Source organism: Cebus imitator, unplaced genomic scaffold (assembly GCF_001604975.1).
Source record: "Cebus imitator isolate Cc_AM_T3 unplaced genomic scaffold, Cebus_imitator-1.0 Scaffold24, whole genome shotgun sequence".
Taxonomy (NCBI): Eukaryota; Metazoa; Chordata; class Mammalia; order Primates; family Cebidae; genus Cebus; species Cebus imitator.
The window spans coordinates 13,335,787-13,361,548 of NW_016107339.1; the positions used below are offsets into that span (position 1 = coordinate 13,335,787).

The window sequence follows — 25,762 nt, forward strand, 5'->3', positions numbered from 1 at the left end:
GAACAGAAATTCTGCCTCCTCATCAGGTGCCCATTGATACCTCCTTAGCTGGTTGGATAGGAGCGCCACTTATTATTCCTCACATGACCTCTGTTGACACCAAGATGGGACAGTGGAGTGGAGGAGTGAGTAGTAGGTGTCAGGGAGTGGTTGCTGGATAAACTCTGGATGGTGATGAAAATCCTGACTCTCCATTAGGCATTGTCTGACACCACCCTAGAGGGGAGGGGAAGAGATGCTTCATTACCATTGGGTAGGGGATGGAAGTCTAGATTTCCATTGACATTTCAGGGGGTAGGGGAAGGGAACACATTTTCACCAAGAGGGCATGAACAACCTGACTCCCTGCTCACTTTCTCTGACACCATCCTGGTGTGTCCATGTGTGTGTTGAAGTGTTGGGCTCCTTATTACAACCTGGAGAAGATGAAAGTCTAGGCTCCTCATTTAACCTTGGCTGGTGGGGGTGGAGTCAGTTTTTTCTGCGGTGTTTAGCTGGCCCCATCACCCAAGATGGAGTGTAGTGGTGTGATCATAGCTCACTGTAACCTTGAACTCCTGGGCTCAAGTGATCCTCCTGCTTCAGCCTTTCGAGTATCTAGGACTACAGGTACATCCCACTATGCCTGATTAATTTTATTATTATTATTATTATTCATAGAGACAGGGTCTTATTATGTTGCGCAGGGCTGGTCTTGAACTCCTGACCTTAATCAATCCTCCTGCCTGGACTCCTCCCCAAAATTATTTTAAATGATTTAATATCTGACAAACTTGAATAGGTCCTCTTTATTTGGTTGGAGGCAGGGTATTAGAAATGACCTAACAAAAAGGATTTGTTTCCTGTCACTAGACTTATTCACTGTGGCAGTGAGTGTATCAATGGTTTGTGGGAACCAAACTTAAATGAAAACATGTGTTTATTTAAATGTTACAAGGGATGCTTTTATATTTTTAAACTATTGGCTCTTGTGAATTTCAGGAAAATATTGCAAATCATTTAACTTAGTTACTTCACTTGCACTCCATGTAAAAATTTAAAAATTTTACCTCTTTGAAAAACTCCCAATATCAGTAGTGATAATATTGTTTTGCAATCTCAAATAATTTTCTTACTTTGGACTAATTTTCATTGAGTTAATTAATAAGTGACTTTTTATTATGTAAAAAAATTCTGAAATATATCCTAGAGAGAAAAAGTATTGGGTCACTAAGTGGTTTTCTATGTATATATGTTTGTCCACATTTAATTTTTGCAAAACTCAAATTGAGGTGGTAAATTCAGTGTGGATATACATTCATGTATTGTGTTGATAAGATTAAGTACATTTTAAAACTAAAGTTGAAAGCTTTTTAAAATTTTTTAATTTTTTTCTTTCCTTCACATGGGACTGAATGTCAGAACATATAAAGTTGAAATCTTTAAATAAAACTGTCATTCAACTATATGTGTATTTCTGTATGTTTAAAACACACACATAGTGATGAATTCGAATTAGCAAGCAAAAAAGGAGAAGATTTATAATTTAAAATTGATCTTGGAATATGCACACTACAGTTAAAGAGATAGGAAAAGCCTTTTCTTTCCCTTTAGTGTAATCTGCCCAGCTAGCAGGGGTTTCTTATCAGAATGCTCTCACTTAATACTTGATAACTTTTAGTGCTTTGTGCTGACAGCATCAAGTTTTTAAATTATTTTAAAAACACAGAACAACAAAAAGCCATTTGCTTCTGAGACACTTAGTTTCTTATAATTGTTACCTTCTTTATGTTTATTTTCAGATGTTTTATTGTCACTCTGGTTATTGAAATACCAAAGCTAAAACAATTGCTCCCTCTCAGATACCTGTGCACTTAAGTGACCAGTTTCTCTGAAAATTATTTTTTGTTGTTGCCTTCCTCAAACCTCATACCCTGAATTCAGAATACTAACACTGTCTAGCTGTTTTTCATTATCCCAAATCTTTTTTTCTCACTAGACAGCCACTACCCATTTGGCCACAAGCTGGCGCCAAAGGCTTAATCTTTCACCTTCCTTCGCCTACTGTGAAGGAAGCTAAAAGTAATTATAAGTGTTTGGCATGATTTATATGTTTTAAATTAATGCTGTACTATCAAAAGAGACACGCTGTGTCTCAAACCCACAATGTGGTAAAAGCTGATAAATTAAAAACAGTAGCTTAATCTTTTTTAGATTAGTTTTGTCCAGGTTAAAAATATTATTGATATATGTTTTAGAGATGGCATAGGTTTCAGCAAGGGTAAAAGCATGCTCTTGTTCATACTCCAAGTCTGGCTTGGTGACTGTTAATACACTTATTTTGAAGAAGATTTTGCTTCTGGATTTAAAATGCTTCTGTTAATTCGTAGGAATCCTAATACACACTTTATAGGGTAGATTAGAAAGAAGACCATGGAAAGCTGTCAATGCCCTCACTGCCTAAACTGTGTTCACATCTTTGGATTAATGACTGTTAGTCCTTGTGCAATAGTGACATGGAAGATCCTGCTCTTCTATTCTGATATTGTTGGTAACTGTAATAAACAGAACCATCTGGCCTTGTTATGAACAGATGGTTTCTGCTTTTTCCTCATGCTTGTCTGAAGGCCTCTGCTATAAGCTACTCATCAAAAGTTGGGTCTTTTGAGAGAAACAGCAGGAAGGACAACCTCAGGGGCTCTGTGGAAATATTTCTACCTTTTTTTTGTTTGAGATGAAGTCTTACTCTGCTGCCCAGGCTGGAGTCTAGTGGTGGGATCTTGGCTCAATGCAACCTTTGCCTCTTGAGTTCAAGTGATTCTCCTGCCTCAGGCTCCTGAGTAGCTGGGACTATTGGTGCATGCCACCACAACTGGCTAATTTTTGTATTTTTAGTGGAAATGGGATTTCACCATGTTGGCCAGCCTGGTCTCAAACTTCTGACCTCAAGTGATCTGCCCACCTCAGCCTCCCAAAGTGCTGGGATTACAGGCATGAGCTACCCCACCTGGCCTCTACCAGGTAGTCTTTACTCTTGATATTGAGGAAAATAGAATTGCAAGAACAAACATACTGGTTTGGGCTGATATTGCCACCCCAGGCCAGATTATGCCAGGGGACTTAAAAATTAGCATTTATAGAACTGTTTCAATATAGAAGCAGATGCCTTCATCAACGCAGTCTGCTAATCCCAGATCCCCAGATTAATGGAACAAGAAATGAGACTGAGTGAATTTGTAAACCAATGTTTAATTATCATGATTTATTTTAGAATATTGGTTTGAATTTTCTATTTTTTTTTCTGATAAGCCTGTCCTGTCCTTTGGAAAAAATGTTCTATTTTATGATAAATATATAAGAAAGCATTTTATTTCTTCTTAGTTTATTTATCTACACTCCTCAATTTTAGCCTATGCTTGTAGAAAATGAAACTAAATGTTCTTTGAATGGTATCTTGTTCCCAAGGAATCTCAGAATTCAGGAAAAATTAATATAGATTACAAGATAATTAGGAGAAATTAAGGATGATAATGATTTTATTGACTGGAATTCTGGAAAGAACTTTTACAATATTTTAAGCTTAGAAAAATCTCAACAATCCTTTGTGAAATAACATTGAGTGAAAATTTGCTCCCATACATCTATAAAGAACCAAGCATTTTTATAGACAGGATCACTGGTAAAATATATGATGATTCTATAGAAAATTTGATATCTAGTTCTTTTCTGCAAACTATGCTAGGTGCTTTTATGGATCACTTTATGTTTTTGTAGCCACGTATTAAATGTGCAATGGTTCAATAGTCCTTCTATCTGTAAATCTGGAATCATGATTATGGCAGAGATGTTATATTTAATGGAAAACTTCATTAAATTGGGTATTAGATTATTAAAGAGCAAGGATTGCAGCTCACATGTGGAAACAGAGTCTATAAAGTTCTCCTAGGACAGGAGCTTATAGCTTATTGAGTCCCCACCTGACAGGTAGCAAATGATTCTACTGAGAAGCCCGAATCACTGGCGAACTTTGGGCATCTCGGAGAAGATGATATTTAATCCACAGTTACAGGCGTTGCAAGCAAAATCCTTAGCTGGTGACTTCTCCTGAGGGAGAGTTTTCAGAATAAATGAGTTGATGAGTGAAAATACAGTTATTGCTAGGTCATGATAGAAGTAACGATAATTATGATCTTATGGGCTAAGCCATTCTAGACAGAGGTGAACTCTAGAGCCTTCATAGCAACAGACTTTTGTTTTGCCAACCACGCAGCAAGTTAAGTTTATATCTTAACTCTAAAACAGACCAAATAGAGATGATAAAATGAGTGGGACTGAATTAGGGCATTTCTGAAAAGTTTTTTTTGGTTAATTCTGCCCCTTAAGATCAGAAATTGTGTAGGAAAAGTGTTTCAAACTTATAAATAAGGCAAAATTCTACATGCCTGATTATTTAATATCACACTTGAACCTTGGCTCATAATCCTGCCTGATTAAAACCTGAGTGTTTCAGGGATTATAATTTGACTAAGAAGAACGCTGCTGGCCGTGTGCGATTAGAGGTTAACCTGCAGAGAGCTGATAAGGGATGGTGGCTTTCTCTTTTATCTGGTAAAGAAGATAACACCAAGGTTATGATTTTATTGCCCTGTGGTACCTTAGTTAGAAATTATTTCCTCACAGAGAGATACAGCTCTGCTTTTCAAACACTCTTTGAATCAAGGCTCTTGTGTTCTTCCTGGTTCCCTCGTTGAGTTTAATAAAACTTTGAAAGGTCTACCAAAGACATTTGTCCCAGAACTAGGCTTTTAGAGTGGAAATGCTGGAACTACGGATGAGAGGCACATGTGTGTAAAGGCCCTGACCACACAGAGAGCGTGTCTGATTAGCCACACCACTGCTGCTGCCCACGGCTTCTAGGTGCTGCTATTTGTTCTGTTGTTAGGACCTGGACATTGCTGCGGCCACTGCTGCACACACCTCCTAAACCACTTCTGTTCCAGGAACTTCACTTAAAAAGAAAAAAAAAAAAAAGAACACTACTTCCCCAAAGGACAGTAGCTTCTTCTGTCACCTTTGCTGGAGGAAGAAATAGAGTAAAACGCACCCCGCTCCACTGACACGGTTTCCTCCTGTGGCTCCCTTTGTGACTGAAGTCTTAGGTGGATGAATTTAATTGGTGGAACTTTGGTGCTGTAGCTTCAAAGAAGGCTAGGGGAAGTGAGCTTTCTGGTTTCTGCTTTAGGGAGGCAGGACTCATCATGTAGGGAAATTTCGCAGTACTCTAAGGGTGCTCAAATCTGACGGGCAGCCAGTAAAAATCACAGGTGTGAGGTGCTGGGTGGAGTGGGGGCCGTGAATATATGCCTGGTTCATAGGCTGCATCAGTGGTTCTTAAAGTCCAGTTAATGGACAAATTCACAAGAGATAATAAAATGACTGTTTCTGTTTTAAGCCATTAGGTTTGGAGGTGTTGTGCTGCACAGCAATAGATAATGAAAACATACAGTATGTATTTTTGCAAGTCTGGCTTCTTCAGTTAATATTGTTTCTATGAGATTCATCCATGTTGCTACATTTTCAGTAGTTCATGAAGTTTCATTGCTCACAAGTATTCTGTTATACGAATACACTATGTTTTGTTTATCCATTTACTGTTGAAGAACCATTTTGTTAAACCATTTGAGCATAGTCTGTGGACATCATGCCACTTGACTCCTAAATATTTTGTCACATATAATTTAAGAACAAGCACATTTCTCCTGCATAACCCTAATACTGTCATCACCCCCAAGATACTTAAAATTGATACCATATTATCAAACACGCAATCCATATTAAGAAATCCCCCATTGTCCCAGTAATGCCCAATAGTAAATGTCTGTTATTTTAAGCTGATGTCATTCATTACATGGCAATAAATAACTAATACAGTGAGTCTGCTTCTTCCAGGAAGGGCCCTCGGGGGGGTGTGGTGATTCGCTCAGACTTCTGTGTCTGTTCATATGTCCCTATTTCATATCTCAGGGTCCAGTCTATCCCAACCAGTGGTCTTGCCTTAGCACAACAGCCCCTGTTAGATTATGCAACAAACATTTCTACAACGTCACAACCTGTATCATAAGTGCCCTGGGCTTGGCCCTCAGCCATATCTGTGCTGGGTTGCAGGAGAAAAGACAGCCTTTAAAACTGCTGTAGAGGCATTTACAGTTTTTCATTCATGTCTTGCATTTGGATGAAAGGGTTTTAATTTGTCCTTTTTCCTTTGTATGCTCTTTAGGGCAGTCTGATGCAGCCAGTCTATGAAGATTGGCACAAAAGCCTCCACCGATTCACCCAGCTTTTGTCTGGTACATGTCCTGATCTAAAACCTTGCCATGTGTTACTTTGGTGAAAAGCCAGTGCCACACTCAGTGATGATTTGGCTGTCCCACTTGGTTAGTACTGAATTCACTTCCTTCCTCAACAGTCCTGCCACATTGATCTGGAAGTTTCACATTGAGCCAAGCGATAGTTAATTTTATGTGTCAACTTGGCTAGGCTATGATTTCCAAACATTTGAATACCAGTCTGGATATTGCTATGAAGGTATTTTTAGATGAGATTTACATTTAAATCAATAGATTTTGGGTAGAGCAGATTACCCTCCATAATGTAAGTGGGCCTTCCAATCAGTTTAAGGTCTTAAAAGCAAAGACTGAGGTCCCCTAAGGAAGAGGAAATTCTGCCTCTGCACTGCCTTCAGTCTCGAGGCACAACGTCAGCTCTTCCTGAGTCTCCAGCCTGACTGCAGATTTCCAACATGCCAGCCCCCCACAGTAGTATGGGCCAATTACTTAAAATAAATCTCTCTCTGCCAACATCCTATTGGCTCTGCTTCTTTGGAGAATCCCGATTCACACAAGCAATTTTCTATAGAAGTCTGTTTCTTTGAGAAATTTGCCCTCTTCTATGTCAACACAGTTTAGAATCTCCATACTTTATCTCTTAGTTTTTGAGAGCATAAATTCTATACTACGCATACTTATGCTATACTATATATGAAACTGTCATAAACATTGCTGGGCAAAGTTGAATATTGCTGAACCAATTTCCAATGCTTCTGAGTAAGTTCAATGGAGTTAAAACATTTTTCTTCTTACATGGTATGTCCAGTACCCCAGAGCCAGCAGAGTTAAGAACGTGGGAAGGAAAACCAAAGACATCCATAAATTCTAGCTTGTTATATAATATAGAACATGTTTATTAGATTCTAAAAGACATAAAAAGAAAGTAATACATATGTACAGTGAGAGAGGCTGCAAATTAGGAAGAGAACTGAGGATTATTCTTAATTCCTATCTTGCTTTCTAAATCCCAGTCTTCAACTGAACACTTTAATTATATTCCCTGTTTATTTTGTTAGATGGAAAAAATGGAAAATTATCTAACATTTGTCATGGAAATATAGGAGAAATTACTCTCAGAGATATGATATTATTTAAGTCATTGACATATTGTTAACCTCAGATGCAAATGGTGGAATTCATAATATTCCTCAGTTCATGCTACACAGTCATTGTTGGTCTAGTGCTAATTTGTATTTGTATTTTTTATTTTTTTAGAAACAGGGTCTTCCTCTGTCACCCAGGCTGGAGTACAGTGGTGTTACCACAGCTCTCTGTAAGCTCAAACTCCTGGGCTCAAGCAATCTTCCTGCTTTCGACTCCCAAGAAGTTAGGACTACAGGCGCATCCCACCATGCCAGCTAATTAAAAGTTTTTAATTTTTATTTTTCGTAAATGGGGTCTTGTTATGTTGCCCATTGGCTTTAGTGCTGTTAAACTAGTAATTATAGTGAACATTCTTGTCTTGGGAACCTGAGATTTTTCCATTATTTATACTGGTAGTTACAGATTTTTTGGAATATAACATTTACCAAAACAAGAAAGTTTTGATTCCTGCTTCCTCAATTGTTTTTCAAAAATCACAAATGGATACACTTTGCCAAATGCCTTTTATAAATCGATTGAGCAAAGGAAATGACTTTTCTGCCTATGAATGTGGTGAATATAGCAACAATATATTTTATTATATTGAACCAGCCTAGCATTCCAAGGATTTCCCATTTGATCTTGACTTATCATTATTAGCATTGTCATTATTATTATTGTTATTTTTATACATTTTTTAGAGACAGAGTCTTGCTCTGTTGCACAGGCTGAAGCGCAGTGGTGCAATCATAACTTCCTGTAGCCTCAAACTCATGGGCTCAAGTGATCCTCCTGCCTCAGCCTCCCCAGTAGCTGAGATTACAGGTGCTCACCACCACACCTGGCTAATTTTTTAATTTTATTGTAGAAACAGGGTCTCAGTATGTTGTCCACACTGCTCTTGAACTCGTGGCCTAAAGTGATCCTCCCACCTTGGCTTCCCAGTGTTATTATTTGTCATATTGTTGAATTCTGTTCATAAATAATTATTTTTTCTTCATCTATGTTCAAAGTGAAATGAGCCTATTATGTTCTTTCCTTGAGTTTTCCACATTCAATTTGGAATCAAGATTACACTAGCCTGATAAAATTAGCTAGGAAGCTTTAATCTTATTTCTATTTTCTAGAAAAAGTGCATAACGTAGGAGTTTCATGTTCTTGTTTGATAGAACTCATCTGTGAAACCATCTGGCCATTTAAAAATATATATTTGTATTAGAGGCCATTGATAACTTTAAAATTTGCTTTAATACTTATTGGTATAGTCAAGTTTTGTATTTCTTCTCATGCTAATTTTGATAGATTAAATGTTTCTAAAAATTTACCTATCTCACCTAAGTTTTCAAATTTATTAGCGTATACTTGTTCATAATACTCTGCTTTATATCTACAGCTGTTTCCCCTTTCTCATTCTGTATTGGTTTATTCATTTTTTCTCCCTTTATCCGTAATCAGTCTTGTTGCAACTCTGAGTACCTTACAAATGTTTTTAAATAAGTAGCTTTTGGAATCAAAAGTATGTTAATTTCACTACCTAGCTTTTTGTTCTCTATTTCTGTTTCATTGCTTTCTATTCTTATTTTTATAATGCCTTTCCTTCTTATTTCTTCAGGGTTGCTCAACTTCTCTTTTTCCAAATTTTTGAGTAGAATGTTTAGGTCATTTATTTTAACTTTTCTTGTTCTAATAAATGTATTTGAAATTATAAGTTTTTTATGTGTATATTTTATGTGTAACATTTTTACCACCTGTTTCTAAAAGAGTTAATTTTCTTTATAACTGCTATTTATTTACTTATTTGACACAGGGTCCCACTCTGTTGCCGAGGCTGGAGTGCAGTGGTGCAATCATGCCTCTCTGCAGCCTCCATTTCCTGGACCCCAGCAATCCTCCTGCCCATTACTGCCTTTTAAATCCATGTTACTGATAAATATTTTTGTTTACTTACAATTTAGAGTATCTTTTTTAAAAATCGAATTCTAATTTTATTACAGTATAGTTGCAGAATATATTTCTGGTTTTTTTTTTTTTTTTTTTTTTTTTTTTTTTTTTTTTTTTTTTTTTTTTTTTTTTTTTTTNTTTTTAGATAGGGTGCCACTCTGTTGCATAGGCTGGGGTACAGTGGGTGGCACAATTTCAGCTCACTGCAACCTCTCTGCTTCCCAGGCTCAAGCGATCCTTCCACCCAGCCTCCCGAGTAGGTGTGATTACAGGTGCCACAGGTGCACCCCACCATGCCCAGCTAAATTTTTCTTAGAGATGGAGTTTTGCCATGTTGCCCAGGCTGTTCTTGAACTCCTGGACTCAAGGGATCTGCCCACCTTGGCCTCCGAAAGTGCTGGGATTACAGGCGTAAGCACTGTTCCTGGCCTAGAATACAGATAGTTTCTAAGATACTGATACTCTGGAATTTATTGGAGTTACCTTTATGGAATGATGCATGTCCCATTTGAGTAAATGTTCTGTGTGGCTTGAACTATTACATATATTTTTTGTTTTTTTGGTGACTTTTACAACTGAATCTTACGAATCTTGTACCTAATTTTATTTCCCGCTTTCCTTTCACTACCCTATGGCCCAGAGCCAATTATTTTTTATCCATTTGTAGTTGGCTGATAAATACGGGTCCTGTTAAACTGACTCTCTGAAGAAATACAATGCTTCTGACTTGTAGCATTGCTGATTTCTATAGTATAAATACTTCCATCGTGATCAATATCAAGTTACCAACAGTTAACAACTGTCTTGAAAAATCCTGAATATTTTACAATCTGCTCTTGCTAGCCAGTATGACAGCACACCATTTTTTTTTTTTTTTAAAGATATTCATGTTGTACATTAGTTTTACTCCTTGGCTTCACTTATTTTCTTAGCCATATTTTCTCTTTGACCCATGTTGTCTTCTACTTTTAAAAATTATTTAAAATTATCTCTGTAAGCTGCTACAAATTTTTTATTGGAACGAGGGGCATCAGTACAAAGTTATTTGGCCAATGCAGAAAAACGAAGTCTTCTAATTTCTTTCTTTTTTTTTTTTTGAGACAGTTTCGCTCTTGTCACCCAGGCTAAAGTGCAATGGTGCAATTCGGCTGGCTGCAACCTCTGCCTCTGGGGTTCAAGCGATTCTCTTGCCTCAGCCTCCTAAGTAGCTGGGATTACAGGCTCGCACCACCAAGCCCGGCTAATCTTTGTATTTTTAGCAGAGACAGGGTTTCACCCTGTTGGCCAGGCTGGTCTCGAATTCCTGACCTCAGGTGATACATCTGCCTTGGCCTCCCAAAGTGCTGGGATTACAGGTGTAAGCCACTGTGCCTGGCTGAAGTCTTCAAATTTTAAAAGGTTTAATCTTTGTTCAGTTCTCAAAGTCTTTTCTGTGCACTTAGGGCATGTCACACGCATGTGCATCTCAGGGATAACCTGGTACTCCTGAGGGCTCAGACTCAGAATTAGGGAATTTCCTCCTGCATTCTCATTTTGGAGATTCCCCTACATGAAAGATTCCCCTTCCTGCCCGCAGGACCCTTTTTCTTGGTTCTTCTGGCCACAAAGCTGTTATTTCTCTTGTAGACTCAGGGCTTGTGCTACCACGCTGTGCAGCTCCGCACCTGAGGCCTGAGGCCAGGGCAGAGCTGGGGAAAAAAGGGGAAAACATTAAAAACCCACTCCCCAGGAAGGGCCCCTCTCCAAGTTTTGACCCTCTTCACAATCCACCTGCTTTTGTTTACTTTTTGGAATTCTTGAGTACTCGATTTTTGTATACTGCCCAGAATTTCTATTTGTGATCAGTGGGAAAAATGGCCCATCAAACCAGCGTTTTAAAATTCCAGATAAGTTAAATATCATGGCCAGAAACAACTCCAGGCACCTGTAATTTCAGATGTTTATTTACACTCCAGGGGCATGTGGCTGTTTTAGAGTATTTTGAATTTGTACGTTTAGCGTGAGATCCTATTAGCATTTCTGTTGAATATGCCTGTTGACTGCCCACTTGTCAGCAAAATGGCATTGAATGTTGGAACTGTAAACTACCTGAGAAATCATTAAGCACCTTCTTTTGACAGAAAAGGACATGAGCGTTCACAGAAGGTGAATCATTTTTCAGTCACTCAGGAAGTGCAGGGCAAAGACAGAAGAGAACTCAATTCGTTTTAATGTAGTTACTCAGGCATCTGGTAACAGTTTCTTAAGTGGCAACAAATGTATGGGGATACTTATTGCAGATTTCAAGATGATATATGGGGATTGAGGGAGTGAGAAGTTTTAGGTAGTGGTAGAGGAAGGGCATATAATAAAACTAAATCCCAGATCCCAGCCTTGGAACTTATTTTGTGACCTTGGTCAAGTGATTTAATCTTTATACACCTTTATCTGTCCTATAGAAGTAATATAATACCTATATAGGGTTGGGCGTTTTTTGTTTTTTTTTTGTTTTGTTTTTTTTTTTGAGATATGGTCTTTCTCTGTCACCCAGACTAGAATGCAGTGGTGCGATCACAACTCACTGCAGCCTCAACCTTCCACGCCTAAGTGATCCTGCCACTCAGCCTCCCAATCAGCAGGGAATACAGGCATGCACACCACACCTGACTACTTTTAAAAATTTTTTTGTAGAGATGGGGGTCTCACTATGTTGCCCAGGCTGGTCGTGAACTCCTGGGCTCAAGCAATCATCTTGCCTTGACCTCCCAAAGTGCTGGGATTACAGGTGTGAATACAGTGGGTTCTTTGTCTTGAATTTTAAGAGAGGTAATTTACAAAACATTTAGCCAATGCCTGGCTCCATAAATGTAGCTTCTTTTGGTTATTGTTATAATTCTTTGAAATTCACAAATGCCCCAAAATATTTAAGCATTTTTCATGTATTGCTTTTTAATGTGAATGAATGCATTATGAAAGGAATTCTTTTACATGCGAGTTTGCTGATAGTCTTAGCTAATTCTCCTGTGTAGGTGTCTTGTCTGTCAGTTTTAACCTTAAAGGCAGGAGTCCCACATCCTCACTTGCATCCTCATGCCTTGGTCTTCAGAATGAGAATTTTTATTGTTCGTACTACTTCAAAAATCATTCAGCCAGGCGTGGTTGCTAATGCCTGTAATTCCAGCACTTTGGGAGGCCGAGGCAGGTGGATTATGAGGTCAGGAGATCGAGACTATCCTGGCCAACATGGTGAAACCCTGTCTCTACTAAAAATACAAAAATTAGCCGGACGTGGTGGCGTGCACCTGTAGTTCCAGCTACTCAGGAGGCTGAGGCAGGAGAATTGCTTGAACCCAGGAGGCAGAGATTGCAGTGAGCTGAGATCACTCCACTTCACTCCAGCCTGGGCGACAGATCGAGACTCTGTCTCAAAAAAAAAAAAAAAAAAATCATCCAGTATGTGATGACCTGTCATGTATGGGGCTCTTTATACTTCTAGTAGAGTCCCTATTCTTTTCTCTGGGGAAGCTATTTTAGACCTGGGACAAAAGAATAAAGAATGTGTACTGACACTTGGAGGGAAGAAGCTTCCTCCCCTAACTCCATCTCCCCAAGCACCCATTTCCCAATGACCATATCAGGTTTTGGTCCTAGAGAGTTTATTACAAAATAAGAAAGAAATCTGAAGAAGGTTCACTCATCATAGAATTTTGGCAGCTTGTTGCCCGAGATGACTCGATGGTCCACGCCAGCAGCTGTAATAGTGACCAGGTAGATGACACCCCCACTCGAGCCATCCCGGCTCATGGCCAGAGCAATGGCTGCAGAGGGTTTCAAGTTGGAGAGAGGGAGAGAGAGAATGGCTTAGCTCCGAAAATCTTTTTATTCCTTCTCCATCCATATGCCTACTACTGCTTTCACCTCAAAACCCAACTTCCAGAAAGGCCTATTTAATGGTGTCCTCGTAAATCATTTTTTTTTTTTTTGCAAAGGCTTCTGCTGATGTCCATGGTGTAAATGCTCCCACTGTGATCAATCGCAAGTTACAAAGTTACAAACAGCTTAACAAGCAGCCCACAAATCCTTGGATATTTAACAAGCAGCTCTCCTGAGCTGTCCCAAGCCAGCCTCAGCACACCACTGGTTCTTTTACTTATTTACTTATTTTTCAAACAGGGGTCTCACTTTGTCACCTAGGCTGGACTGCAGTGGTACAATCACCACTCATCATAGACTTGACCTCTCTGGCTCGGACGATCTTTCCACCTCAGCCTCCTGAGTAACTGGGACTACAAGTGTGCATACCATGCCCAGATTGTTTTTCGTATTATTTATTTATTTTTTTGTAGAGACAGGGTTTCACCATCTTGTCTAGGCTGGTCTCAAACTCCTGGGCTCAAGTAATCCTCCTGCGTCAGCCTTCCAAAGTGTTGGAATTACAGGTGTAAGCCATTGTGCTTAGCATAACACTGGTTCTTACGGTGACTGTGTATCCTCATTTGATTTACTCACAGCCGCCCTGGTTTATCCCATTGCCCAAGAGCCCCATCGAGCTTTGCAATTGTCCTGCCCCTTTTCGCTCTTAAAAGAGTACCAGTTTGGATATTAACTTAAACGATCATCCTTGTATTTCTCTTCCTGTTCCTCATAATCTACTTCCTTCCCTTGTTTAAAAGCCCTCCCCAGGTATCCTTCCACTTGGTGGGTTACCGTCTGTGGTGAAGCGCCTGCACTCCTCGGGAGACATGCCTGGCTTATATGCTGCATCCACATAACCATAGATATAGGTGCTGCCGGAGCCACCGATGGCAAAAGGCTGTCGAGTCAGCATTCCTCCCAGGGTTCCATATACCTGAGGAGGGGCATCCTCAGGTTAGACTAAAGGATCATCAAACCCTTCCTTCCCACTAAGACGTTAAGTGGTCTCTGCACCTGAAATGAAGCCCTAGTATCTCATATACCCAATGTACTACACTTTCAGAGGTAGTGTCCTTGGAACTCATTGCTAGAATGACATAGGACTTCCATCTTCCTCTGCAGGAGAGTGGGGAATCCCAGCAGAGAGAGTGCTTTAGGAGAAACTCACCTGGCCCCCTTCACGTTGGTCCCAGCCAGCTACCAGGAGATGTGCAGACAAGTCCTCTCGATATTTGTAGCTAATATTTCTCACCACATTTGCAGCAGCCAGAACAAGTGGCGGTTCTTCCAGTTCTATCCTGAAGGAATGATTAGGAATAAGGTTGATAGAATTTTAAGTCTCACTCTCCTATACTGTTACCACCATCCCTGCTAAATGACCCCTGAAAACTATAGCTGCAATAGTTCAAACTGCAGCCTCCCTCCCACATGGACAGGGGAACCAGAGTCCCACACCACTAACAGGTAGGAAGCTTTGAATTGCTCACTCTCTTTTGCTCAGCCCCACCCACATAACTTTCTTTTGGCGGCCAGGGCCCTGCTTTTATGGGGAAAAGCAGATAAGGTTACTTCCGTCCCAATGACCTTGATTTCTCTTATGGTAACTGCCTGACATTATGGTGGGTCACAATATTGCTTTCGTCCTGATTATTTATATTAGGATAGTGATTTACAGCTTTTAAACTGTGTTCACATATATCACGTGGTTCTCAAAATAACCGCCTCATGAAGTACTATTATCTCTACTTTACAGGTACAGAAACTGGCAGATTCAAGTGCCAGCAGAAGCCAAAACAAGAATCCTTCATTTTCCAGTGTCCAGCTCCAGGAACAGCACACTGTACAGAGATTCATGCAAGCTGGGGGAGCTCTAGTCGGTGTGGAGTCAGAAACCCAGAGCTTCATACCCATGGAGCTCCAGCTGGTAGGCAGCCATGTCGGCCACGGCTTGGGCATCAGCAGCTGAACCAGAGAGTGCACAGTAGATGCGCTCGTGTAGAGGGGACAGCTTGTCAAACACTCGGTTCACCACCGCCTGGCTGTCGAGAGTCAACAGTCACCAACGTTAGACCTCAGGATTTTTTTTTTTTTTTTTTTTTTTTTTTTTTTGAGACAGAGTCTCACTCTGTTGCCCAGGCTGGAGTGCTGTGGCACGATCTCGGCTCACTGCAACCTCTGCCTCCTGGTTCAAGTGATTACCCTGCCTCAGCCTTCCAAGTAGGTGGGAGTATAGGCACCCACCACTAAGCCCAGCTAATTTTTGTATTTCTAATAGAGACCGCGTCTCAATCCATTGGTTAGGCTGTCTCGAACTTTTATCCTCAAATATCTGCCCACCTCAGCATCCCAAGGTGCTGAGATTATAGACGTGAGCCACCGCACCCAACCAGAACTCAGGAGTTTTTGAGGGTGATCGTTCAATGTCTCTCAGATTTATTTGACAAGAGAATAGCATGAGGCTTAATGTTTGAATTAAAGCAGGAGGCAAATAATAATCATCTTAGATATTATTAATCATTGCAGGTGTTAATCAAAATTAAGCTTATTTTTCAGGCTTAGGTTTTATAATAAGACAAAAAACACTAAGTTCAGAAAAATACGCCTCATCAATTTTCCTTTGCTATTAAAAATCTTGAGGGAGTTATGTTCTATGGAACCTCATGTAAGTAATATTGAGCTAACCCCATATGCTAATTTTGCATGTGAGGAAATTGGTTAGGAGGGGGAGAAGAGACAAAACAATTCCATACGTGGTAAATGAGAAACCAAACATCTGCTTAACAGAATAATCTTTTTGATCCCTAAACACAGAGGGAAAGAAGCCCCTCAAAACTCTATCTCCTGTCCCCCTCTCAGACTCAGTTCCTTTACACTCATCCCTGTACACTACTGGGACAGGTCACATAGGCATTCAGTCCCCAGATCCTCCTCCAGAAATTCAGAGACCCAGGCACCAACCAAATAGTTTACTATAGTGGCTTTTTGGGAAGGTCAACTCCATTCCTCCAAAGCTCCAGTTCACCAGTCTTTTCATGAATAGGTAAGAAAAATGTGTATTTGAGGCCATTAGCTTCTGTTTTACTCACCCTGCAGACACCCGGGAATCAGAACCCACCACTACGCCCCCGTCAAACTCCACTGCCATGATGGTTGTCTGCAGAGACACAGAACATGGAATGTCGGGGCAAGAAGAGCCTTGATCCCCTCATGTTAGAGAAGAAGAAACATTCCCAGAGAGGCAAAGTGACTGGCTCAAAGATCACACAGTAACAGGCCAGAGCTGACTGTCAGTACAGGCTTTTTCCCCTTCATCTTTCCACTTTCTCTATTGCTTCATCCGGCTGCAGCGGAATGCCACAGCCCAGCTGTGATACAACACGGAAAGACCTGTGTCCCCAAGTTCCGACTTGCCTAGTGGAATCCTTTCCACTGAAGAGAGAGAGGTGGAAATTAAGCTCCTATAGGTAGAAGTGAAGCTGCTCCACAAGTGAAATTTTTCTCCACTGGAAGGGCTCATAGTATGTGCAGATGTGGTATAGACCCAACTCAGAGCAAGTGCCTATGACCTTGAGAAACAAGGTCAGCCCTTTTTTTTTTTTTGGCCCACAATCCTTCACTCTCACTGCCATTTCATCAGAAGTGAGCTCTTTCAATTTACTGAACATTGGAAAAAATCGAGGAGGGCAGTGGTTAGCATGGCCAGAGGCAAGGCAGGAGAGAAGTAGCAAGGAACACGCAGATGGTTTAAAATAAAAGTTTCAGTTATGGAACTTCTGATCCAGAGATAAATAGGTATCTGAGCAGCCAGGGGGGTAAATCTGTACCAAGAGAGGATTTGACTGAAGAGGTTAAGCTGACTTTTCCAGGTCAAGAAAAAGAATCATGAGAAAGTGGTGGAAGATAAAGGTATATTTTTTCTACTGTTGAGTTGGAAGGAGCCTTAAGGATCTTTGGTTCAAATGAGGAAACCAAGTCACAGAAAATGCAAACGACTTATGCAAAGTCACACAGAATTAATAGTAGACCTGGGACTAAAATTCAGGTTTAACTCTTATCCCTTGTTTGACTTCTGCTTCCTACTTGCCACTGCTCATTTGGCAGTTAGGGGAGATTTCCCAAATTCTGTGGTTTTACTGTGCCTTTCTTACCAGGCCATAAGTTACTCTGGCCCCAAAGGACACTCCTCTGAGTGTGTTTTCCACCAGACCGACTTATCATGAATAGAGGGCCAAAGAGCAGTCAACTTCATCTTAGGGGCTATTCCTCTACAACAAAGCCGCCCCCAAGACACAAGTGGTGGCAGTAGTCTGAGAGCAGAAGCCAGCCAGTCTTGGGGCTACCACCTGCCCCAGGTGCCCATCCTAAGCAAAGTCCCCCAGTTGGCACATGGGAGTGGGCAGGGAAGACACAGAAAAGGGAGCAAGGCAGCATCTGGGTCAAGGAGGGGCCTTCCTGGGTCAAGCTAGGGAAGGGCATCACAGGTTAACACAGAACCCCCATTATCAGTGCTTGGGTTGAGTACCCAGTGGCAAGTTTATCAAAAGTCTGCGTGATGAATTGGTCCTTCTCAATAAGTGCCCATGTTTCCTTCTCCCAAGTGGTATTCTGCTTCACCCCGGGTACCATTTCCTCATCTCTTTGCATGTCCCCAACCCCCTTTCTTGATTTAACCAGCCCCCACTGTCCGGACCAGAGTGAAAGCGAAAGCGCTTTAGAGCAGCTTCCCCTTGACGCTTCTAGCTAAGAGTCAAAGCACCCCCTTTTCCACCAGCCTTGCGTGCCTTCACGGACACCCTAGACGACCCCCCTCAGAATAGAAATACGCTGTGCTCAGTACGGGTTGCAACCGCTGCTAGCTGCTACCACCCTACTCTCGCGTCAGTCTCTGCAGTCACTTCTCCGCGCTTCCAGCGTCCCCCGGCCCCTGCACCTCCTCCACCCCTCTGCCAACCCTCAAGCCCAGACCCATTACCCCGGTGTGGACTTCTCCTGCCCGGGGTAAGTCCCCAGTTGGTGCTCCAGCCTGCAGCATCCCTGCCAGGCACCGCGCGCTCCTCGCCGCCTGGGGCACTAGTTTCGGACCTGGGACAGCGCGCAGCGCGCAGCGCGCAGCGCGCAGCCGGCAGCCCCGCCCCTCCACGGCACCGCCAGGAGGCGCTTGGGTGCTGCGGGGCGACTTAGCGCCGGGCGCTAACCTGTGTAGGTAGGATCTGCCCGGAGACAAGTGACGAGTCAGCCCCGTCCTGAGGCTGGGTGGGAAAACTGGTATAAGTGGAGAGGCAGGAGGCAGGGAGAAGCGGGAGGGGTGTGCGTGATGGAGAAAATTGGGCACCAGTGCTGCTCCCCAGATTCTCAGATTTGATTTCCACGCTTGTTCCCAAAATAGTCTGGGCAGGCCACTTTTGGAAGTGGGCGTATCTAGTGGGCAGGCTGCCGCTTTCGATTTCGCTTTCCCCTAAATGGCTGCGCTTCTCGCCAGCACCAATCAGTCGGTTCCTGGGACTTTCCGAGAGCCCCGCCCTCGCTCTGTCCCTCAACCCCAGTAGGGGCGGACTCAGAGGTACCCAGAGACTCCCACCCTACCGTAGCGAGGGGAGTTTCAGGTCTGGCCCGGACCCGGACGGCGTCACCGTGCCCATGGCTAGCTCTAGGTGTCCCGCTCCCCGCGGGTGCCCCTGCCTTTCCGGAGCTTCTGTCGCGTGGCTGGGGACAGTGCTGCTGCTTCTCGCTGACTGGGTGCTGCTCCGGACCGCGCTGCCCTGCATATTCTCCCTGCTGGTGCCCACCGCGCTGCCGCTGCTCCGGGTCTGGGCAGTGGGCCTGAGCCGTTGGGCCGTGCTGTGGCTGGGGGCCCGCGGGGTCCTCAGGGCAACGGTTGGCTCCAAGAGCGAAAACGCAGGTGCTCAGGGCTGGCTGGCGGCTTTGGAGCCTTTGGCGGCGGCACTGGGCTTAGCCCTGCCGGGACTTGCCTCGTTCCGAGAGCTGGTCTCGTGGGGAACCCCCGGGGCCGCGGATAGCACCAGGCTACTGCACTGGGGAAGTCACCCCAGCGCCTTCGTCGTCAGCTACGCGGCGGCACTGCCCGCAGCCGTCCTGTGGCACAAGCTCGGGGGCCTCGGCGTGCCCGGCAGTCAGGGAGGCTCTGGAGACCCTGTGCTTCGGCTTCTAGGTTTCCTGGGCCCGGAGATGCGCCGCCTCTCGCTGTTCCTGGTCCTGGTGGTCCTATCCTCTATTGGTAAGAGGAACGCAGGGCGCGAGGGGGCGACACGAGGGGACGGGGCAGGAATCTAAAGTAATTGTCAGTGAGGTAGAGTAGCGTGGGTTCTGGAAAATGCGCAGCAGGGGAAGAAGTCCTAGCGTGGGTCCTGGAAGACCACTTCAGCGTAGAAGAAACTGCACTGAATTGGAGGGAGTCAGGAGTTCTGGGTTCCATTGCTGGCCGGGTCTTGATTCTCTGGGCCACGGCGGGGGCGGGGAAGTTCTTCGCTCTGGGGCAGAGGGGCCCGGCATCCTCATCTTTAACGGGAGGCTTTTCTACTTCATGATCTCCAGCCTTCCTAATGAAATCCTCAAAGTTCTGGGAGACCAACCACAGGGTAGTGAGTTCGAGGGCAGCCTATTTAGGTTCGGGATTGAGATGTCAGTGTTTCCTTTCTTCTGTTGCTCTCCAGCATGATGGTGAGGGGGAGGAGGAGTGGTGGGGCCAGTCTGACTGGAACTGACCCGCCTAGACAATATTTGTGCGTGACCTCTCTTCTTTTTCCCCAGGGGAGATGGCCATTCCATTCTTCACGGGCCGCCTCACTGACTGGATTCTACAAAAAGGCTCAGTGGATACCTTCACTCGAAACATAACTCTTATGTCCATTTTCACCATAGCCAGGTCTGGGGGCTGAAAATAGCTCACTCTGCAAAAGAGGGAGTTGGAATTTGGGGCTGCTGTCCAAAATGCACTTACATGGGGATACCTCGGACCTTCAATCTGTTCCCTGAACACACCGTGACCCCCTTTTTCCCGGGCTCTTTCTAGTGCAGTGCTGGAGTTCGTGGGTGACGGGATCTATAACACCACCATGGGCCGCGTTCACAGCCACTTGCAGGGAGAGGTGTTTGGGGCTGTCCTGCGCCAGGAGACAGAGTTTTTCCAACAGAACCAAACAGGTTTCTCATGAAACTCTTTCATTATACACCATGTACTATTTATATCATACATCTGCTTTGATCTCCCACCTCCCCGCGTGCGCTCTCTCTCTCTCTCTCTCTCTCTCTCTCACACACACACACACACACACACACACACACACACACTGTTCTTTCTCATTCTTGACATACCTCAGGAGTAAAATATTGTTGTCCTTTAAGAAAAACCTAGAGATTTCATCACGGATTTTCTTATAAGTCTGTTCCTATGCATCCTTAGATAGAAACCATAGAATTTCAAACCTGGAATTTTCGAGCTTATAGAGACCAACTGCCTCATCTGAAGAGAAGGCAACTGAGGCTGAGACCCTAAATACTGAAACTGCACAGTTACATATGGCTAGAGACACACCTGGGATTAGAACCCTAGTCTCTTGATTCCCAGTGAGGGCTCCACAGACTGGCACGCTTCCTAGCAGCACCCTCCTCCTCCATTTCTGTTACGTGACCAGTTTGAGCTCTTCCTGCCTGTGTGTATAGCATGGGACATACAGGTTCTTTAGGGAACAGAATGCTTTCAGAAAAATGGAAATTCACATGTGCATCAATGTCTTTATAATAAAAATGAAAGTCTCGGGTCAGGCCTTTCTTCTCTAACACTCATCCTCCCTGCACTGAGATTTTCAGACCTCTGCGAACCCCTAAACATGTTTCCTGCAGCCTTCTTAGAACCCCATGTTGACACCCCTGACCTTGGTACCCTGGCTCATTGTTAGTTCCTCTCCTCACTTGCAACCTGTCTGATTCACCTCACTCTCTTCTCCCAACCCTGCAGGTACCATCACGTCTCGGGTAACAGAGGACACGTCCACCCTGAGTGGGTCTCTGAGTGGGAATCTGAGCTTACTTCTGTGGTACCTGGTGCGAGGCATGTGTCTCTTGGGGATCATGCTCTGGGAGTCAGTGCCTCTCACCATGGTCAGCCTGGTCGCCCTGCCTCTGCTTTTCCTTCTGCCCAAGAAGCTGGGAAAATGGAACCAGGTATGTTCATGGAGTTGGCCCGCTCTAAACAGACATCATCTCCCAGAGTTGGTAGAATCAGTGCCTCTAATATTGCTTTCAGTCCAACTTTCCTGGCGCCCTTACTGATTCTCCATCTTCACAGAACGCCCTGTCCCTGTGATCCATGTTCCCAGCTTGCTCAACATTACTCTCCATACTCTCTAGATCTTCTTTTCTAGCACAGTCTCTATTTAAGAATTTGATCCCCAGCTTGTTCTGAGTCATTTTCCTCTTCCTTGTATTTCTTTAGTATCCAAGGGGCATAGCTGTGTCTCTTTCTCTTCTCTCCTTTCCTCTGCCTCTTCTCACCTTTAATTTCCAACTAGGTAACTCAGGTATTAATGTCCCTGATGGTTTGCCAACCCATGTGACCTCTCTTGTCCATGTCTCCACAGTTGCTGGGAGTGCAGGTGCAGGAATCTCTGGCAAAGTCAAGCCAGGTGGCCATTGAGGCTCTGTCGGCCATGCCTACAGTTCGAAGCTTTGCCAATGAGGAGGGTGAAGTCCAGAAGTTTAGGGAAAAGCTACAAGAAATAAGGACACTCAACCAGAAGGAGGCTCTGGCCTATGCAGTCAACTTCTGGACCACCAGTGTGAGCACCTGAAGATGAATACCCATTCCCTTGTTCCCAAGATGCCGTGACTCCATTCCCATTCCCATGACTCTGCTTCCACTACTCCTTTACTGGGAGATAGTTGGTTCAGTGTTTTCATCCTAGGAACCTGAGGCTCAATGACTCTACTTAGTGTCCCTAACCCCCTCCCTCTCCTTAAAGATGCCAGGTGGCTTCCTTTCAGTATGGTATATAAAATCCACCCAATCATGTAGATTGGAGACATGCATGTCTTCCAGTCCTGGGGCCTTCCTTTGCCTCTCAGAGGAAGTGCAGGGAGCCATAGATTCTTGCACCTGGGCCTGCTGCATGCTGGTACTGTGTAGACGTGCTAGTGAGAGTGATGGGAATAGGGAAGCCAGGGATGAGGGACATCTGTGATGCACTGGAAAGAGAGCTACACCAGTGATCAGAAGGTCCTGGCTTGATGATGCCATTTACTTGCCTTGTGATCATGGCAACTAATTTACCTTCTCTGAGGCTGTTTCCTCATTTTTGAAAAATGGAGTGATATAATCTTCCTTATAGGGCTCCTGATACATTAGCTGACATCACATGAATGAAAGCCTTTTGTGTGAAGAGTAAAATGCTTCCCAGGCAAGGTGACAGTGGTGATGGTGGTGAAGATAACCATGACTTCTATGCATTTGAGCCGGACTCCATGGGGTCTCTGGTTCATTCTCCTGTCTACCTACTGAGCCTGCTGATGTCACTTGGGACAAAGGGACTTGATATTTCCTTTATGTTAATGACTGTGGTTCTTTGTGTCCCCTCCAGATATCTCTATTTCAGTCCCTTTTTTCTGTGGTCTCTTTGTAGATTTCAGGGATGCTGCTGAAGGTGGGAATCCTCTACACTGGTGGGCAGCTGGTGACCAGTGGCGCTGTAAGCAGTGGGAACCTTGTCACATTTGTTCTCTACCAGATGCAGTTCACTGAGGCTGTGGAGGTGAGGTCCCTCCACCTTCACTTCCCAGTGTGATTCCTTCCTCTGGCCCAGCGCCATCTGTGTGCTTTCCTTCCATTCTTTACCCTTCTCACTTCACGTAATGCTGGCAAGCAGACTAGGTCTCCCGCCTCACTTTCACTATTCTTACCTCCCTCTAGGTACTGCTGTCCACCTACCCCAGAGTACAGAAGGCTGTGGGCTCTTCAGAGAAAATATTTGAGTACCTGGACCGCACCCCGCGCTGCCCACCTAGTGGTCTGTTGACTCCCTTACACTTGGTGGGCCTCGTCCAGTTCCAAGATGTCTCCTTTGCCTACCCAAACCGTCCAGATGTCTTAGTGCTACAGGTACCGCCACCAATCCCTGTGTTCCACTGGCCCCACCTGCAGTTCTGCCACCCTAAATTTTCTTCCTGCCTTCAGCCTGCTTGCCACCAGGCATATATCCTTCCTAACCCTTTAAAGGCAATGGTAAGTATCATCTGTCCCATAAATCTTCCCCAAACTCAAGAACCCAGTTTCGGCTTCCAAAGAGAATGGGAGAAGAGGTTTTGAAGAGAGTGCTTTCACATTCCAGGGAATTGCTGCAGCAAAATCTGTCTTCAGTCTATCATCTTTCCTTTTCCTTTGTAATTTGGAATGTGATTTTTCCATTTCCTGGTGGGATCTGATGTCAAGTGTGTGGTGTAGCGGTGCTGGGTCTCTGCCCTTGTCTTTGCCTCATCTTCTATCTCTATGCCTTGGGGAGGCATCACCCAGAGATCTGTGCATGTGGGAGGGCAGGAGTTGCTATATTTCCCCGTTTTTCTTCTGGGGTAAGACATCATGCTATGTAACAAGACAAGGACACTCTCAAGGTTAGAGGCCTTGATAACCTCTTATTGTGTGCTTCTCTGTCCTCTAGGGGCTGACGTTCACCCTATGCCCTGGGGAGGTGACGGCGCTGGTGGGACCCAATGGTTCTGGGAAGAGCACAGTGGCTGCCCTGCTGCAGAATCTGTACCAGCCCACCGGGGGACAGCTGCTGTTGGATCAGAAGCCCCTTCCCCAATATGAGCACCGCTACCTGCACAGGCAGGTATGCAAGAAGGTGGCAGGAAGGACGGCAGAGAGCATCACATAAGAAGAGTATTCTTACTGAGCACTCTGAAAGGGGGCTTAGGGAATGATAAGAGACCCTGGGTGGAGATGGTGGTGTGGTCAGGAGGGATGTAGTGTGATTTCGTGGTATGTTCTCAATAAAGATTTTGAATCTTCGATCTCTAGATAACCATGCTCCTGTGTGCCTTGTTCTATGACTCTTCATCATATTTCATCTCAGGTGGCTGCAGTGGGACAAGAGCCACAGATATTTGGAAGAAGTCTTCAAGAAAATATTGCCTATGGCCTGACCCAGAAGCCAACTATGGAGGAAATCACAGCTGCTGCAGTAAAGTCTGGGGCCCACAGTTTCATCTCTGGATTTCCTCAGGGTTATGACACAGGTACTGTCTCTGCTCATCTCACTGCCCAACCATCTTTACCTTTACTGAAACCCCAATAGTCTTGCCTTTATCCCTCAGTTCCTCCTGCCCCATGGACATGAATTTGAAGTTGTAAGATCTTGCTCCTATGGCTTCTTCATCCTAACATCCTCAGGACTCTGTTCATCTTCCCAGAATCTCCCCTGTCCAGCTACAACTGTCAGACCTTGGTGTGTGTAAGTGTGTGAATGCATGTGTGTGTGTGTGAGCGTGTACACACACGTATGGCTATACAGTTCTCATCTTGGCCCTTTGCTCTGCAGAGGTAGGCGAGGCTGGGAGCCAGCTATCAGGGGGTCAGCGACAGGCAGTGGCGCTGGCCCGAGCATTGATCCGGAAACCATGTGTACTCATCCTGGATGATGCCACCAGTGCCCTGGATGCAAACAGCCAGTTACGGGTGAGGCAGTCATCTTCTTAATGCCTATATCCCATCAATCTTGCTTCTTCTCTACATCTTCTGTTGGTTTTACTAACATAATTATACAAACCAGTCCTTGTGATTCTCAGTTCCCAAATACAGCTCCATTGGATGCCTCCCCAAGGAGTAGAGATAGAAGATGAGGCAAAGACGAGACACCTAGAACCAGTCAAAAGAGCCTATCTACACTACAGACTGAATTTCTTTTCTTTCTTCCTTCCTCCCTTCCCTCCCTCCCTCCCTCCCTCCCTTCCTTCCTTCCTTCCTTCCTTCCTTCCTTCCTTCCCTCCCTCCCTCCCTCCCTCCTTTCTCTTCCTTCCTTCCTTCCATCCTTCCTCCTCCTCCTCTTTCTTTCTTTCTTTCTTTCTTTCTTTCTTTCTTTCTTTCTTTCTTTCTTTCTTCTTTCTTTCTTTCTTTTTCTTTCTTTCTCTTTCTTTCTTTCCTTCTTTCTTTCTTCTAAGACAGTGTCTTGCTCTATTGTGAGCCTCGCTCGCCAGGCTGTAGCACAGAGGCATGATCTTGGCTCATTGCAGCCTCAACCTCCTGGGCTCAAGTGATTCTCCCCTCAGCCTCCTGAATAGCTGGGACTACAGGTGTACGCCACTACGCCTGCTTGATTTTTGTATTTTCAGTAGAGATGGGGTTTCACCATGTTGCCCAGGCTGGTCTTGAATTCCTGAGCTCAGGCAATCTGCCTACCTCAGCCTCCCAAAGTGCTGGGATTATAGGTGTGAGCCACCTTGCCTAGCCCTATAGACTGAATTTCTTTTTT

The 25,762-nt window shown here is 44.0% G+C and overlaps 2 protein-coding genes across 3 annotated transcripts in view; one reads left to right on the forward strand and one right to left on the reverse strand.

Annotated features, from left to right (window-relative positions):
* Nucleotides 1-10,700: 10,700 nt before the first annotated feature.
* PSMB9 (proteasome 20S subunit beta 9) lies at nt 10,701-18,431 on the reverse strand. Of its 2 annotated transcripts, none has more exons than XM_037736292.1 (6): nt 18,256-18,431; nt 16,370-16,437; nt 15,191-15,322; nt 14,452-14,581; nt 14,076-14,217; nt 10,701-11,077 (listed from the first exon to the last, which is right to left on the reverse strand). In XM_037736292.1, exons 1-6 carry the CDS (start codon nt 18,313-18,315, stop codon nt 11,001-11,003), a joined length of 609 nt encoding a protein of 202 aa, XP_037592220.1. In that variant the 5' UTR covers nt 18,316-18,431; the 3' UTR covers nt 10,701-11,000. The 2 variants fall into 2 exon arrangements, with proteins under 2 accessions (XP_037592220.1, XP_017378215.1); XM_017522726.2 differs by lacking the exon at nt 10,701-11,077 and adding an exon at nt 13,008-13,186 and having other exon boundaries at nt 18,256-18,424.
* A 33-nt stretch (nt 18,432-18,464) lies between these two features.
* The window catches only part of TAP1 (transporter 1, ATP binding cassette subfamily B member), an 8,694-nt gene continuing 1,396 nt past the window's right edge, over nt 18,465-25,762 (forward strand). Inside the window, exons 1-10 of the mRNA XM_017522724.2 lie at nt 18,465-19,518; nt 20,052-20,166; nt 20,314-20,444; nt 21,259-21,464; nt 21,881-22,078; nt 22,919-23,047; nt 23,206-23,394; nt 23,951-24,124; nt 24,368-24,530; nt 24,833-24,969. Of these exons, the coding sequence (XP_017378213.2) occupies nt 18,921-19,518; nt 20,052-20,166; nt 20,314-20,444; nt 21,259-21,464; nt 21,881-22,078; nt 22,919-23,047; nt 23,206-23,394; nt 23,951-24,124; nt 24,368-24,530; nt 24,833-24,969 (2,040 nt within the window). The 5' untranslated portion in view covers nt 18,465-18,920. The remainder of the gene's footprint in view (nt 19,519-20,051; nt 20,167-20,313; nt 20,445-21,258; nt 21,465-21,880; nt 22,079-22,918; nt 23,048-23,205; nt 23,395-23,950; nt 24,125-24,367; nt 24,531-24,832; nt 24,970-25,762) is intronic.

What these genes read in the sequence shown, in the direction of transcription:
- PSMB9 (XM_017522726.2), bottom strand. Translation starts at nt 18,315, where the DNA reads ATGCTGCAGGCTGGAGCACCAACTGGGGACTTACCCCGGGCAGGAGAA. An exon ending in GATTCCCGGGTGTCTGCAGG is followed by an intron (nt 15,323 to 16,369) that starts GTGAGTAAAACA and finishes GACTCTCGACAG; the next exon opens with CCAGGCGGTGGTGAACCGAG. An exon ending in CAGGCGCTTCACCACAGACG is followed by an intron (nt 13,187 to 14,075) that starts GTAACCCACCAA and finishes AACCCTCTGCAG; the next exon opens with CCATTGCTCTGGCCATGAGC.